At 34.7% G+C, this 15,634-nt stretch overlaps 1 protein-coding gene across 2 annotated transcripts; it reads right to left on the minus strand.

Moving 5' to 3' along the window:
- Positions 1-971: 971 nt before the first annotated feature.
- Positions 972-15,022, minus strand: LOC138315515 (F-box only protein 15-like). Of its 2 annotated transcripts, none has more exons than XM_069256588.1 (15): positions 14,863-15,022; positions 11,242-11,361; positions 10,781-10,885; positions 10,408-10,518; positions 10,085-10,183; positions 8,075-8,287; positions 7,583-7,718; positions 7,034-7,116; positions 4,678-4,733; positions 4,249-4,344; positions 3,888-3,994; positions 3,522-3,583; positions 2,068-2,111; positions 1,786-1,871; positions 972-1,392 (listed from the first exon to the last, which is right to left on the minus strand). In XM_069256588.1, exons 1-15 carry the CDS (start codon positions 14,943-14,945, stop codon positions 1,303-1,305), a joined length of 1,491 nt encoding a protein of 496 aa, XP_069112689.1. In that variant the 5' UTR covers positions 14,946-15,022; the 3' UTR covers positions 972-1,302. The 2 variants fall into 2 exon arrangements, with proteins under 2 accessions (XP_069112689.1, XP_069112688.1); XM_069256587.1 differs by having other exon boundaries at positions 10,408-10,530.
- Between the last annotated feature and the right edge of the window lie 612 nt (positions 15,023-15,634).

A 15,634-nucleotide genomic window follows, 5' to 3' on the forward strand; every position in this document is an offset into this window, starting at 1 on the left:
AGTTATTCATGAACTCCTTCTCAAACCATATTGCACATGCCAAGTCAATAACATCATCTTTCACATTTACCATCACTCGCACTTTTATAGTCTGTCCCACAAACATCTGCCAAAGGAAGATTTGTGTGATTGAGACTTGGATCACAGATTTTAAAAGGTTCAAATGTGAACCACAAGTCTTCTTGATAAATACAGGAAACTCATTTTGTGTAAATATACCTTTATACATAGAGTTCTGATAAAAATGTTCATCTTTTGTTCTGCTTATAAAGGTGATCTCGGAAATAAACACTAAATATCACCAATGTTACAAAAGCAAACACTACCTGCCTGGTCATTTTTAAATTGACAAGCTGAAGTCTTAAAATGAAATGTCACACAAGAGAATTTATGGTTGCATCTCTTTGTCATTAATTGTCTTTAAAGAGACAATTCAGTCTAAGAGAACATTATATATTGGAAAAAAACCCAGTTCTAATGGAAATTAGATCAGTCGGTTTTACTGTGATATGCCTGAAAAGCCCATGGTTGTGACATGTGTGTAGATGTTCAAACTCGCTCGCTGTCCGCCATTACACATTGTGGTCGAACTTTTTGTATGCCGAACCCTGACCCTTGCTCGTCGAGTAATGCAATTTTATCTAGAACTGCTCAAAACGGTTTGACAGTAGTGTTTTTACCTTATCAGGTGAATTGTCTTGCCTAAAATCATTTTATACCCTTCTCAGTGGTTATGTAGTTTATTTGTTTAACGTGCGTGACTTTGGCTCGGGTATGGGTACAGCGTCCATATTGTACCTGCTTAATCGCATTGATCAACGATTTGTTATTTCAACGATATTAATTAAAATACTTAACAATGTCGTGGAATTTGTCAATGTTTTACGTTATATGTTTCATAAGAAATGTAGAACAATACATTTATGCCATATTTTGCTTCTTGGTTATGTAAAGGAATTAGCCTGAGTGAATTGTCCCTTTAACAATTTATTTCGGAATTTTTCACATCAAGGGAGATAACTGCAATGGAATGTAGTAAATGTTGTAAATTAATTCTCCACAGCTTCATTCATTTGTAAGTAGCATAAAGGCCTCGTAGAATTTGGTCTAGACTGACCAATCTTATGAAGGAACATGTGCGAGGTTGTGTGATTAGATATTAAAGTGTCATTTGGAATTGCTCTAACAGTCTTGACACTGTTCTAAACCATTAAGAACTCCACCAGTATCAGCCTGCTAACTGATGCAGAAGATCCTTATAGTTTCTGAGATAATCTGAAGCTATAGACATCGCAGCTGTCATCACCTGCAGCTAGAACTGAATCGTGTGTTGATAGCCTTCAAGGTGAGGCCTAAGACAGCTTGGGTGATGTACATATCCTGGTCATCTGTCTGTAAGTACAAACAACTTTATATTATACACAAAACGCCATTAAAACTATTATGGAATTTACTAAATTTAGATAAAAAAAAATTATTTTCATAATAAAGGAGGTTTTGTGACATTAACAGATTTATATACAACGTTAACCAGAATAAATCTTAATGAGTTTAGGGTTTTATTAGTTTAATGTCCTATGAACAGCCAAAGTCATGTAAGGATGTGCCAGGTTTGTTGTTGGAGGAAAGCCGGAGTGCCTGGAGAAAAAACACCGACCAGTGGTCAGTACTTATCAGTTACCAGTATATATCTTGTAATTTAACTGAGTTGTTTTGAAATAGTTCGAAATTTCCTGCAAAATGAATCCTTAGGATATAAAACCTTGAAATAATTGTAATACACACCTCACTGAACTCCAAGTGAAACTTGCCAACCTCATCGATGAAGTCAATGGAGCGAGAATTATCATCACAGTAATCAAAATCTAGAGCTGCAACAAATGCACAATAGAAATAAGAGTACATTGTATTTTATTTACAAGCTAGGCAGTTCAAGAAGTAAGTTATAAGTCATTGCAGAATTGATAAACAGCATGAAGCTAAATTGAAAATATTGAGATGGCATATACTTTCTGTTACATCACCTTCCATAATGTTTAACATCTAACAATTGAAACTGACACTTACAGCTTGCTCCAGCTCTCTGGGCAGTCTTCGAACACACCAGGGAACTAATAAGGCAAAAACAAAAACAAAATGGCTTGCTTTAATATTCTCATTGATATCAAAGTGACAATTCACTCGGGCTAATTCTTTTATATGACCAAGAAGCAAAATATGGCATAAATGTATTGTTCTACATTTCTTATGAAACATATAACACAAAATATTGCCAAATTCCATGTCATTGTTTAGTATTTTAATTGATATCTTTGTAAATACAAATCATTGATCAATACGATTAAGCAGATACAATATGTACGCTGTACCCATACCCGAGCCAAAGTCAAGCACGTTAAACAAATGAACTATATAACCACTGAGGGGGTGATAGAATGTTTTTAGGGGAGACAATTCACCTAAAAAGTTAAACACACTACTGTCAGAGCAATTTGAGCAGTTCTAGACAAAAGTTGCTTTACTCTACAAGCAAGGGATAGGGTTCGGCATACAAGATGTTCCACCACAATGTGTAATGGCGGATAGCGAGTGAGTTTGAACATTTCACACATATCTCGCCACCATAGGCTTTTCTAGCATATCACAGAAAAACCGACTGATCTAATTTCCATTAGAGCTGGAGTTTTCCGATATATGTACAAATTTTAATGTTCTCTAAGACTGAATTGTCCCTTTAACCCCGAACATTTAAATATTAAATTGTAGTTCAAAATGATAGTAATTTTAAAAATCATCAATTCCAAGGTCATGAAAAAATTATTGTTCAAATTCTAAAGAGATATGTTTTCTCTGATACTTGACAGGGTTATCCCGCGGTTACTAGGGAAAAGATAATTCTGTCTTTTACCGGGGTAGTGAAAAGACAGCACACGCACTAGACAATGATGTGACGTCATCAATACAGGCAGTGCCTATTGTTGGTGACGTCATTAATTTTGAAGCACTGCGACATTCCTATGATGGCGGCGCTTCGGAAATGTTTCTTAAAACTGCATTTTCATTATGTTTGGTGAAAGTATGGGAGAAAAAGAAACAAACATGGGTCTATCAAGTGGACAGGGAAATCTCATGCCTCGTGAAAGATCTTGGCCGCCAACTTTCGGCAAGCCTGGGCAGCCGAAATCTTTCACTCGAGTTGAGATATATCTGTCCACTTGACAGACCCATGTAAGATTCCATTGATCTTTGTAACACTCTATCAATACCATGTACATTATACAGTCAAACCTGAGGATTATGACCACCCAAGGGATAGAGGAAAAATGGTTTTTATAGCCAGGTGATCTTTATATACAGGTAAAATTGTGTTGAAATCGGTCATTTGGTATCCTGGAAAAGAGGTCTTATTAAGCAGAGGAGGTACATGTAGCTAAAGCAGGTTTTATTGTAAGTTACTGATACAGCCTCATCTAAACTGATGCTAAATTCAACCAAAGAATCATACAATACATGTAGTTTACCTCACTGTCCAGAACACCTCTCCTGTCTCGTCTATAACTGTGATGTCAAGCCAGCATGCATTCTGGGAACAAATATTTTTTACATCTTGTTAATAATCATGGATACACAACAACATTTCAAGACACTGGAAAATATATTTTATTATTTTTAATAATAATTTGATACCATATTCGCTGTAATAAGCGCCAAGGGCACTTAAATAATTGTAAGAAAGGGGAGAGGGTGCTTAAGATGAACCAAAATGTAAGTTATGGATGAAAAAAGTCAGGACATATTTTAAATCTTTCTGTACTAATGGCATTGAAATCACTGTGAAAATTAATTGGTTTAAATTTTCGAGCAGTTTACTTAGGAGACATATATACCTTGATCTTTCCTTTGAATGCCTCTGTTTTCCAAGGAAAAACAATTGCTTTGTTGATGATTTGTCTCTCATGAGGTTCTATAAGAATAAACTGTGCATATCCACCACCTGTTATTGGGAAAAAAATGGACAGAGCATCTCATAACCTATAACAATAGATAAATGACAAATATTTTGGTACAACTTTATATTATAATTGCGGTGGAGCATCTTTAAGTGACTGTTTTAGACTTGAGGCTGTTCCATTATCTGGTCTATATAAATTGTGGTGAGCATCCTTCTTCACTTCATCAGCCACGCAATGAGTTCTTTATAGATCATTTATATAACCATCCCTTTCTATATGAATGAAAGCCTCTAACCTGTGTTGCTGTGACAGTTTAGCCCCCTGAACTGTTGGTCCCAAATCTGCTGTTTCATTGTCCTCAGCTGAACTGTGCAGTTGTAACCATGGAGACCTAAAAATCATAATCATACAAATAAATCACTCAATTTTTGTACAGCTTCCATGTCCAAAACAAATATCAAAATACAACAAACATCTTGATGTTGCGCTTTAACTCTTTTATACATATACTACACTCTCCAATCCATTTACAGTGATGTCACAAAATAATCCTCAACTTAGCCTTAATTCTCATAAATACCAGGTATTAATAATTATTTCATAATATTATGCTTAGAATTAACAAAGCTGTTTTGATTCATGTCTAAATTACATTTACAGAAGCACTTAATTTTCATGTAAGTTTAAAGAGTTCTAAAATTCAAATAGTGTTTTGGAATCTTACCAAATGCGGAATCAATGTCATCAGTTAAAACAGGAGGCACGGGTGGACAGAAGGGTCTACAAGTCACAGAAAAACCGTCTTATAGTCCAGTAAAAATATGAAAAAAAGGAGACCCAACCTCCAAATAATTGCAACAGAAAAAACATACCTCCTTGGCACTCTTACATATCCACCGCGACATAGCCATAGATGTGGATACTGTTATTAACCATTTTGATGCGCAGAAAAACAGGAGGATGCTATCACAGTAAAATAGGTGTTCAATCTTCATTAGTCTCCCTTGAACTTACAGCAATGCGTTTTTTCATGCGTACAGATAATCAAATCAGGGTGTCAGCACTTACATGCATAAAGAAATTAACATGTTCCCATTTAAGCATTGATGTTACTATTTTTAAACTTTATAGAGGTATGAAAGAAATTTTGTTTGCAATAGATAATAGATTATTTTTTTCTACGCAACGTGACGTCATGAATACGTCGGATTTTCGCGCCATTCTCGGAATTTTTCTACATAGTAGATAATGAAAAAGAATCTGCCAATCAGAGAGTTGGATTCAGTATGAAAAAAAAATATAATTATGTGACGACATTTACAATCATAATTTCAAAACGTAAGTCACTTTCGATTTGCAATATGTAACCCGTTCTTGTGTTCTTTCATCGAAAAACCCCCCCCCCCAACCCCCTGGACCCCTCCCAATTTTTTTTCTCTCGCGCCGTAGGCGCTCGATCAATTTTTGCGTGCACATTCTTCCACTGCTAGCGACGCTGCTGAAATGCTTCCAAATATGTTATATCCTTGTTTGTTTATTTTGTAATTATTATTTGGATCATTTGTTGTAAAAACGGTATAAATATGCACATATTATTTAATAGTAAAAACTTCCTTATATATGACGCTAATTTGGCTGAATACCAAGATACCGTATGTCTAAGTCCATAAATCTGCAATACAAAAATCTTAATTTTTCGAATATGCTTTATTCGTTTGTCATAAAATTTTGCCAGTAAATAAATCAGAACTGTGTTGATTTTCAGCTATAAAATTGACATTGAACTTTTATTTTATTCCTTTATCTCATTGAAAATTATGTAATTGCCATCCGGTTCCAGTATAGAAAAATTAAAAACTGACCTATTTAAATATTTGATCAAAAAGAAACTTAAATCTCACTTTATAAAGAACGCTCCATTATGGTGGTAATATCTGCCAAAGGAATTTGCAATCTGATCAGTCACAAAATAGATATTCACATTTTTGATATTTCAACTTAAGGACTTGGCCAATTAGAGAAGTTTAGTCAAATTGGCACTAAATGAGGATTTGATCAACCTCACTTCTTTTATATATGGGGATATCTTGATATAGTTGTCTCTTTTGGGTGAGTATAGCCTACATAGAATTTGAATTGATAACTATCTAAACACTTGAGACGGTACCTACTGAATAATTCTTGAATAAAAAAGACATATCAATTTGGACTTCAAAATATCCTTGGAAAAGGCCAAAAGACCAACTTTGAGCAACCATGTTATCTCAGGTAGTGAAAGTAAAATGTTTTACTTTTAAAGCCTTCAATCAACAGTTTCATTTAAAAAGATTCCATCAAAATGAGTATCAATGGTATTGTTGATGATAACACTAACTATGCAATTTTCATGTTGTTATACTTTTTCCCTGTGTTGATTCCAACTTATGTTTTTGGCAATCTGTGCTGTCCTTATAACGTTCTTACCATACCGTAATTTTCCAGAATCTCACGATAACCATGTTAGTTTATATTTGGCTTCAAAGTTGGCAAATTAAGCAAATATCCATATTTTTCTGATTTTTGGGGGGTCAAGAAAAGCTTTTTCCCAAATTTTTATTTGTGGCGACTTTTTTTCTTGCATAAAACAAAGTCAGATCTGTATGAAAAACAAAGAAAAATTCTGTTGCAATTATTTTGGGGTAACAACCTATCTTTACTGGACTATTAACACACCAACATAAATGAAACTTGTTACATGTACATCTGAACATGTTTTTTGCAAACAAACTTAAACCTCAGGGTAATCATCTTTTCCAAGTAGATGAAAAGTCAACATGGGTATGCTGATGCAGATTTGTCAATGGTTAAGAAACTACTTGGACAGCTTTGGATGGCATGCGGAACAAACAGATTATGTACATTTTCCAGAGGTGTTACAGCCACCAGATACTAAAAAGAAGCATACCTTCAAAATAGTCACTGGTGTTCAGGGGGAAATAAATATGCCATACGATTAAACCACAATAGTAACATATTATCATTATGTAGGTAAGCTTCTAAAATTTTGCCTCATTTAATGTTATTTTATCAACTATACTTACTCTAAAGAGTTGCCTCTCAAACATCTGTCCACTAAGTGATGAAGATGTAGACCAACACAAACAAATGCCACTTCTCCTCCATCCTGTAACACAGAACATTTATTACATCTACAGCTGTATATGATATATCAAAGTTTAAACAATTAAATTTACACATAAGGGGATAAGCTTTAATCTTTTTCCTTTATCAACACTATAGAATATATTATCTTACATCAAACACTTATTTACCTTTATAGAAGAGTTATGGTTACTTCTTTGGTAATAATACCATGACAATAAATATAAATGGGTGTGAGATGAGAAACTACATTGTACATTGTTTATTAATATACATTGATCCTTCATAATTTTCTTATTGTACTCTATTCTTATTATTCTCCCAGTCTAATTTCTCTTTATACGTAATGTAATCATTAATTTACATTTTGTTTATTACCAGATTCCATATCCCTTAGCTAAGGGAGACATATAAACATTGATTTCTAAATACTACTTTCCAAACATTAATAACAAGCTCTCCATGGAAAAAGTATATAGATTACTAACCTTCCAAACAGCTATAGCCAGTCCTCTAGGGAGACAGTACAGATTGACAGTATCATTTTCCCCTATGGGTTTATTGGTACCAACCCAGGAACTCCATTTCAAAGGAAAGGTCATTAGTACTGACCTCTGGTAAGGACTACAAAGGTCAAGGTTGTCATTACTTAGATAATGATATGATTAATTCAACTAGAGAAATTCATTGTTAAAGGTTATATAATGAAAATATTCCAGTCATAAAACAAAATAATATTCATGTAACTTGTACAAACTTGAATTTGAAATGTAGAAATAGTAACAAGAATGGTGAGTTTATCAAACTTGTTTTAATTGACACTGTATGTTATATATTCATGAAAGCTTGCATTCAACAGAGAAAATAAAATAATATATACCCCATGTATTTATAACTTACTTCCATCAACAAATGCATTTCATTGAATTTGACTTTATGTTGGAGAAGCAAAGCTAAAATACCTATCTAAAATAACTCACCTGTCTTTTACAGCACATCCTTTCTTTGCGTCAAAGAAAATTGGATTACAGGAATAAATCCTGAGGAACTTGGTGGAGTGTAGAGACTGGCCACTAAAATTGTACCATCGAACAGAGGCGGCCATGGTATGGACAGATACATCATCATTCTGTATACACATTTCATTGTCACTAGCGTCCACGAAGGCCAGCTGCCAGAACACACAGGAATCTCTGGAAAACATGTAGAAAGGTGCAGTTATGATAATTGGTTTTTAAATTAGAAATATGTCTGTTAGACATTAAGTGCTCTCTAACTATATTTTCTAAAACCTTAATTTCCAGTACAAAATGCATCTATAAGCCTTGCTCAGAGATATTTTGCACATACAAAAATGTAATATATTTAATAAATAACCGGTAGATATACCCACAAGCCTATATGGAATATCATCCTTGTCAACAGGTGTATGTAGCACTAGCGATCGCTCATTTGCAAGGAAATGGTTTACGTCCTTGATTTATTGTAATAAATACTTTACTTCATCAGAACTTTGTTAATTATGTTACATAGAAGTTTGTTTATAATTTTATTGATATTTGATATGATAAGACTTGTTTCGCTGTTCAAAATAGTCGTCCACTTCAGCACTGTCCAGTCTCTGTGAACATGGGGACTTACCAGAACCTGTGTCATGCTTGATTGCCATTCTGGGTGCATCAGATCTAGAGCTCATGATCATGTTCATGATGGCAAGCGCTCACCAGCGTTTGCTGGTGCTCGCTTCTGAACAGACATGAATGGAGACCTGTTTAGGGATTTTTTAAATACATATTTATTCTGATAACAGTACCAAAACAAGGGCATGAGAAACCACCATATCAAATGCGCGCCTGAGCATCCGGTGCCGTTCAGAACATTTCTTGTCGCGCGAGCGATCACCATCCTAAACACACCTTTGGCATCCAGTCTGATATTGTATAATGCTTTTTATTCTGTTTCTCTTACCCAAGGCTAGGTAATTTTATACATATTTATTAGAACCGCAGCAAATGCAGTCTATGGTCACGGGTTAGTAAGCCATAGTGCAACGTACACCTAGGACCTAGGATGATGTGAAATAAATTAAGTATAATCTGCTAAATAACACTGTAAATGTCTTTGGCTGGTACTAAAATTATCCGTTTTTGTCACTTTTTTATTGACGATATAAACCTGATTTGCATTGTACTGTACCGGAAGTATCCAAAATCAGATGCTTAGAATATTGCTTAGAATATTGTGACCGATGCAAGACTTTGTATGATACGTATGCCACTTGAAGTTTACACAAAACGAATGTGTTTAACATTGGCTTAAATGTCACTGTTGTTAATTTATAGTAGAACATCGCTGACAGGTATCTCTTAGTTATGTTTCTTCTGGGGAACTCTGGTAGATCCTAAGATATAGATATCACCTCCAGTAACTCTTGCAATCGCAACATCTTCGAGTAATTTCCGTCAATGTTCTGATATAAATATATATGTTATATTCTTAGATGTGAATTATCTCCCCTGGTAAATCTTGGAGTTAAGTTTTCTAAGGGATCCACTAGTACGATTATAATGTAAGTTATCTCCCCTACATGCAGTAAATCTTGATACAAGTTTTTCTTCTGAGGCTTCTCTTCTAGTAACTATTAGATATATTATGGAGTTCCTTTAAAATACTATGATAATATATGTCTTTTAACCCTCAGACATTGACATATTCCCCATTAGTAATCATGAGAGATAGACTGTGTTCCTGCATGGTAATAACCCTGAAATTAGACAAGTGTATTCCATTGTCATAGCAATCCTGAAATATAGTTGGTTTTACCTTATAGTTGTCATAAATAATTGTTGTATTACCTAGAAATTAAAGTTTCTAGTTACTCAGGACTTTAATAGACATAAGTAACATTTTGGTCTAGCCTAGAGGTGATTTTCCTCTAAAGTTACACTGCTTGTCAACAACTAGACCTACAGAATGTGGTTTTAACTTACATCAAGGCCTTCTCTACATCTCTCTGCTGAGAGATACCTGTATAGGGGCTCTTCTTCCTCAGATTTCTGAACACTCTCTTGTTCCTCTGTTCGACACACCTGGGAATGGCCAAAGCCAATTAGATTTTTATGCAAACTACAAAGGCGTATTAAATTTACAATGTATACTTGAACTAATTGCTACAAATTGTAATTATAGCATCAGATGTCATATTGGTAAATAAGACTGTGTTTTATGCATTGAGATATACCAGGGGGAAAAAACCCAAGAAAATACATTACACAGAAAATCAACATGCAGTATTGGTTATAGATCAATTTACCTTCTGATACAAGTTGTTTTGAGGTGGGACACTGAAGTAAAATCCCCGGCTCTAGACGCTTCCACTTCACTTTTTGGAGCATACTTCAAGAAAATAGGTCTCCATAATGAGCTGTAAACAAACCTTTAGTATGTATACATTGGTGCTGGGGATGTAAAAAATCCTCAAATTAATTACCATGTATTGGGACTTCATCATTCAAAAAGGAAAATATAACACAGACATTGGATAACCCTAAATAGTATGATATGACAATCAATGAAAACAATTATTTATTCATTCATTCATTTTATCATTATAATTTATATGCATAAAGCAATGTTTCATTGTTTCCAACAGCTATTGCTTTTCCCTTTTAAAATTGTAGCCATACTTGTCATTAGCTAAGTTCCGCCATCGCTGGCACACTTGTGAGACTAGAATCAAGTCTTGGGCACCAAAGAAGCTGAACACTTTCAAAAGAACTTCATCTGGAATACTGCAACACAAGATTAAAAGATGTTTTTTACAATTGAGGGAGACAATCATATATATACCATTGAAAGTTTGAGCTAATATTTTACTTCTAGATAGAAATGTAAAAAAAAATAATTAATTGCATACCAAAAAAGTCCATGAAAAAATGTCATGTAAGCTCTGTTGGCAGTGGAGCATCCTTAAAATTCAATCATTTGTACACATCTTTTGCTAAACATCAAAAATTAAAATGCTGAGTTTTGAAAATGAAACAAAAAGAAAGAAACAATTGAATATTGAAAGCATACATTTTTCATCAAACAAATTTCAATTAAAACTGAAAGTAAGTAATATTTTGTATGAGGGTAAAGTAATTACTCATGAACTGTTGCCTTTCGTTGTGACATCCTTGAAGAAAACTTTGAGGAAAGTTGGGCTCCATGGCGGGGAGGGTTAGATGCTCTTCTTGAACCTGAAGTGGTGTCAGTTGGTGTTTTTCTAAAAATTAACGACAATCATACAGTAGTTTATTTTAACTTGTTTAGAAAAAGGAGTTAATGTAGAATATAAGTTCCATTGTGACATTTACTAGTGTATGTAGAAGTTGATTGTTCATTAAACTTGCTATGGATAAGTAGCTCTGAACGACGGACGAGTGACTTCTGACAGATGGTCCGAGAAGTGAGTGGAGGCAGGGTATGATTATTTGTTCTAAACTGAGTTGATAAATATAGTGTATGCATTGGGGCTAACATCAGGTATTACTATTGATTCGTAAATTGTGGTGTAGCTTGTAAATTTTGGCAAAGTATGCGAAAAAAATACAATTCATTTATGTTCAAGTACACCTGGGAAGTGATATATTAGGGCCTAAGCATATACTACTGCATACAGGTAAGGAACATTGTCTTGCAAAGCACATGATCTTGCACACTTGTAATTTCAGCTAATTTTTATAAAGAAACAATAAACTTATTCAGACATAAAAAGAATGACAATGTAAATTCTAATACAATCTCAGTTTTTAGTCTAAGATGCAGACGTACCGTGTTACAATAGGGTGATAGTGGAAGAATGGCAGAAAGTGACGTCTGATTTAAAAAGTCGCCAACATTTTCTTATTTGACATTTGACATTTTTAAAATTGGTTTTCGTTGAAATTTTAATGGTTAGCTTAAAGGCCCACTACCTTTCCGAAACGGCTTTTAATTTTTAAAATGGGAATGTAAAACAAGATCGATAATTTTGTAGAGTCTTAAAAATTACTAACTTACCGTTAATACTACATTTATCATCACCTTCTGAACGATTTGATTAAAATAAATAAAATTTTTATTTTAATAACGCGGGTCGCATTATGTTTCCCGCCGTCGTCCTAAATACCGCGCGTAGGTTGATTATCACTGCGCCAGACGGCAAAACAGCGAATTGACTCGCCACTGTTTTCATATATTACGCAGGAAATCTTGCATATGTTTGGTGTCGTAACCTTATTTTAGGTCATCGGTATGCATTTTCTGATGTTATTAATGTTTGTTTAAGAAACCTTTATATTTTGCTCCGGAAAGGTAATGGGCCTTTAATAAAATGAACATCATAATATGATTAAAATTGGATTATAGTGTATTGCGCAAGATCATCGTGTTTACTTCCAGTTCCAGCTTGGGGTAAGCAACTGTTTTTCATTTATTTTTGGTAAACTGAAAAAATACCATTTACTTTTGGAAGGTACTGAAAACAATTGTTTGTTCCTTGTTGTCACCATGATATAACAATAAATAAATATTTAATAAAATATCTATCGGCTATGAAACTCTTGGGTGAGCAAGATCATGTGCCTGCATTGTATATGGAATATGAGATGGAAATGTATTGGGAATGGACTGGGTCGATCACCGGTGACCAGGTAGCTCAGTCGGTAGAGCACTAGGCTAGTGTTCGGAGGGTCCCGGGTTCGAATCCCGGTCTGGTCGCTACATTTTCTCCTCTCCTGTTACAGAATTGTCGCCCAACTAAATAATCCACAGTGGTGGTGTTCTGAAGGGTATCTTGTGTCTTCGAGGGCGAAGACTTCGAGAAATGAGGTAGGAGTGTAGCGGGATTGGACTGAGTCGATCATCGGTGACCAGGCAGCTCAGTCGATAGAGCACTCGGCTAGTGTTCGGAGGGTCCCGGGTTCGAATTCCGGTCTGGCCGCTAAAGTCATGTTACCCAAATTGGCACGCTATCCAAAATAGCACACTTTCTGATAATAATGCTTCCGTTTTAATTCACTTTGGAAATTTTCTTTTAGCTGTTGCTATAATTAATCCCTGATCATTATGAAATATTTTAATGGTGATATTTCCACATGACCATAGCTAGGAGGAATTTTGTACAGCCATAAACCTGAGAAAATACCTGAAATCAAGTGTTACGGTAAATATTGCCATGTGAAATGACTCTAATTTTCCTCTTTTCGCTCAAAAGTCTACTCTAAAAAGTGGGGAAATGGTATAAAACATGTCTAGAACACAAATTTATTCAATTCAATTATCAGTTATTTGGTAGTTTCATAGTTCAGAGCTGTCTTATCCTCAGTAAATGTCGATTTTCTTGTATGGAAATTTTCATCTGCGATAATGTGCACTTGTGAAATGAAACAAATTTAAAGGTGTGCTCAAATAGGACTTATAAATCCAAGAGTTACTTCCCTTGTGCCATTTATATGTTTATTTAACAGTACCACAATTTTCAAAGCTTAAAGGTGTATGGTCTATCACTTTCGCTCTTTTTGTCATAGTAAAAACTGTTTAAGTGTTATACACATTTTTCCCCGTCTGTCCGAGGTTTAAACTTTCTACTTTTACCACTTTTTATAAAGTTGCAGCACTGGAAGTATTTTAAATTATAGAAGTATAAAATCTTTTTAACGTGTACACGTCAAAAATAAGCTCGAAAGATGCCGAATCATTCCGAACTCTTCCGAACATCGTCGCGACAATCTCGAAGTAACACGAGAGTTGTGAAACCAAATGTCAACAATTTTTTTTCATAAACAAAACATGCGGTCGACCTCAGCAGACTGGACCGCATCTACAAAGAAAATAATGCTTGCACATTACAATATTTAATACACACAATATTGAATTACAGCAATGTGTGAATTAGATGTTTCAAATACTCGCTCTGTGGACATATACCAGCACGATTTGCTCAAATTAGCCAGACGGAAAACGTAAACAAACACATGTGCGCTTACGCTAGTTACCTGGATCACCACGTGCAGGACGTGTGGACACAAGTCACGCGGTACGATTCGGAATCCGACAAAAGCCGAAGGTACTGAACATCGCGGTAATTGAAGGCGCTGTATTCAAAACCAGGAATATATGATCCCTAGATTTCGGCGCTCTTATAGGCCGACATATTCTTTTGGAGAGCTTAATCAATAAGTTACATGTGCATGTTCAAATATCAAATGTTTAAGCAATATATCGTTACAGTGAAAATTACCAGAAATACAACTTTAAAAAGGCAAAATATATATGTAAAAATCACGTAAGAAAAGCAAGAGATAACCATAAAGATGAAATTTTACCTGCGTATTGACTACATTAATTTTGACGGAAATCATTCTAGAAATAAATATGGAGAAAAGTGTTCAATGGCATTAATTGTTGATTTTTATATTGTAGTTTCAATATAAATCAAATTATTTTTGAAATATCCCAATATTTTTCTATGCTCACTGTTTTTACCTGGGTGTGCCAATCTAGGTACCCGCACCATCAGGTGCGTTTCAGACATGTATCCAAGGATGCTATTTATGGAAACACGTGCAGGAAGATTTCCAAACATAGGCCAACAGACAGATGACAGGCTCTATTTGTAAGATTGGTACAAAATTGGAATCATATTACAATCTGACAAATAGATGCTTAAAAATAAGAAAAATGTGTGCCAATCTGGGTTACATGACGACATTTTCCCCTCTCCTGTTATAGAAATATCCATTACCTTTTCGTGTGCTCTCCTGAACCTGGTGATGAAGACTTGTGACTTGATAAATAGTTCACCATTAAATTTTTATGACGGTTCATTGCTAGCCTAATTACTTATGGGTCTACCGATGAGAGTTTTTGACAAACACTGGCAACACGCGGCCATGTTGTTTATAGTGATAGTACTCCACACAAGAACGGTCCTAATTCAATAACTGAACCATAATTTGGAATGCGGGGCTCTAAACGTGCCTATATTTTCGTGCAAATGTATGGCAAACCGTTTACTCATTCAATTTAGATATCCGTATTTTAATTACATATTTTAAACTCCAATTGTAGCGAAAAACTTCGAGAGTTATATATCAGGACATCTCGGCACTTGGATACCTCGGCACTTTGGCTTGGAGTCACTTCGGCACTTTTCCGAGGTCACCTTGGCACTTTTGTCAGATATCTCGGCACTTGTCGGTTTGACATTTTGTCAACAATATATAAAGTTTCACTTATAAGTCCTTGATATATGAAATATCCCTTCTTATGTATATGCTTCTGTAGTTATACATGTTGACAGAATACGAACATAAATTGAAAAAAAAATAAGATTGATTACAATTTGCGGCACTTGTTTATTTTGAGTTACACAAATATATTAGCTACTGTTGTAGCGGAAAAGATATCACCTTCTGACTGACTTTTTCGGAAAAGTCAGTCAGAAGGTGATATCTTTTCCGCTACAACAGTAGCTAACAAATATATGTAAATACATGTACAAGAATATTGAATAA

Source organism: Argopecten irradians, chromosome 2 (assembly GCF_041381155.1).
Source record: "Argopecten irradians isolate NY chromosome 2, Ai_NY, whole genome shotgun sequence".
Classification (NCBI taxonomy): domain Eukaryota; kingdom Metazoa; phylum Mollusca; class Bivalvia; order Pectinida; family Pectinidae; genus Argopecten; species Argopecten irradians.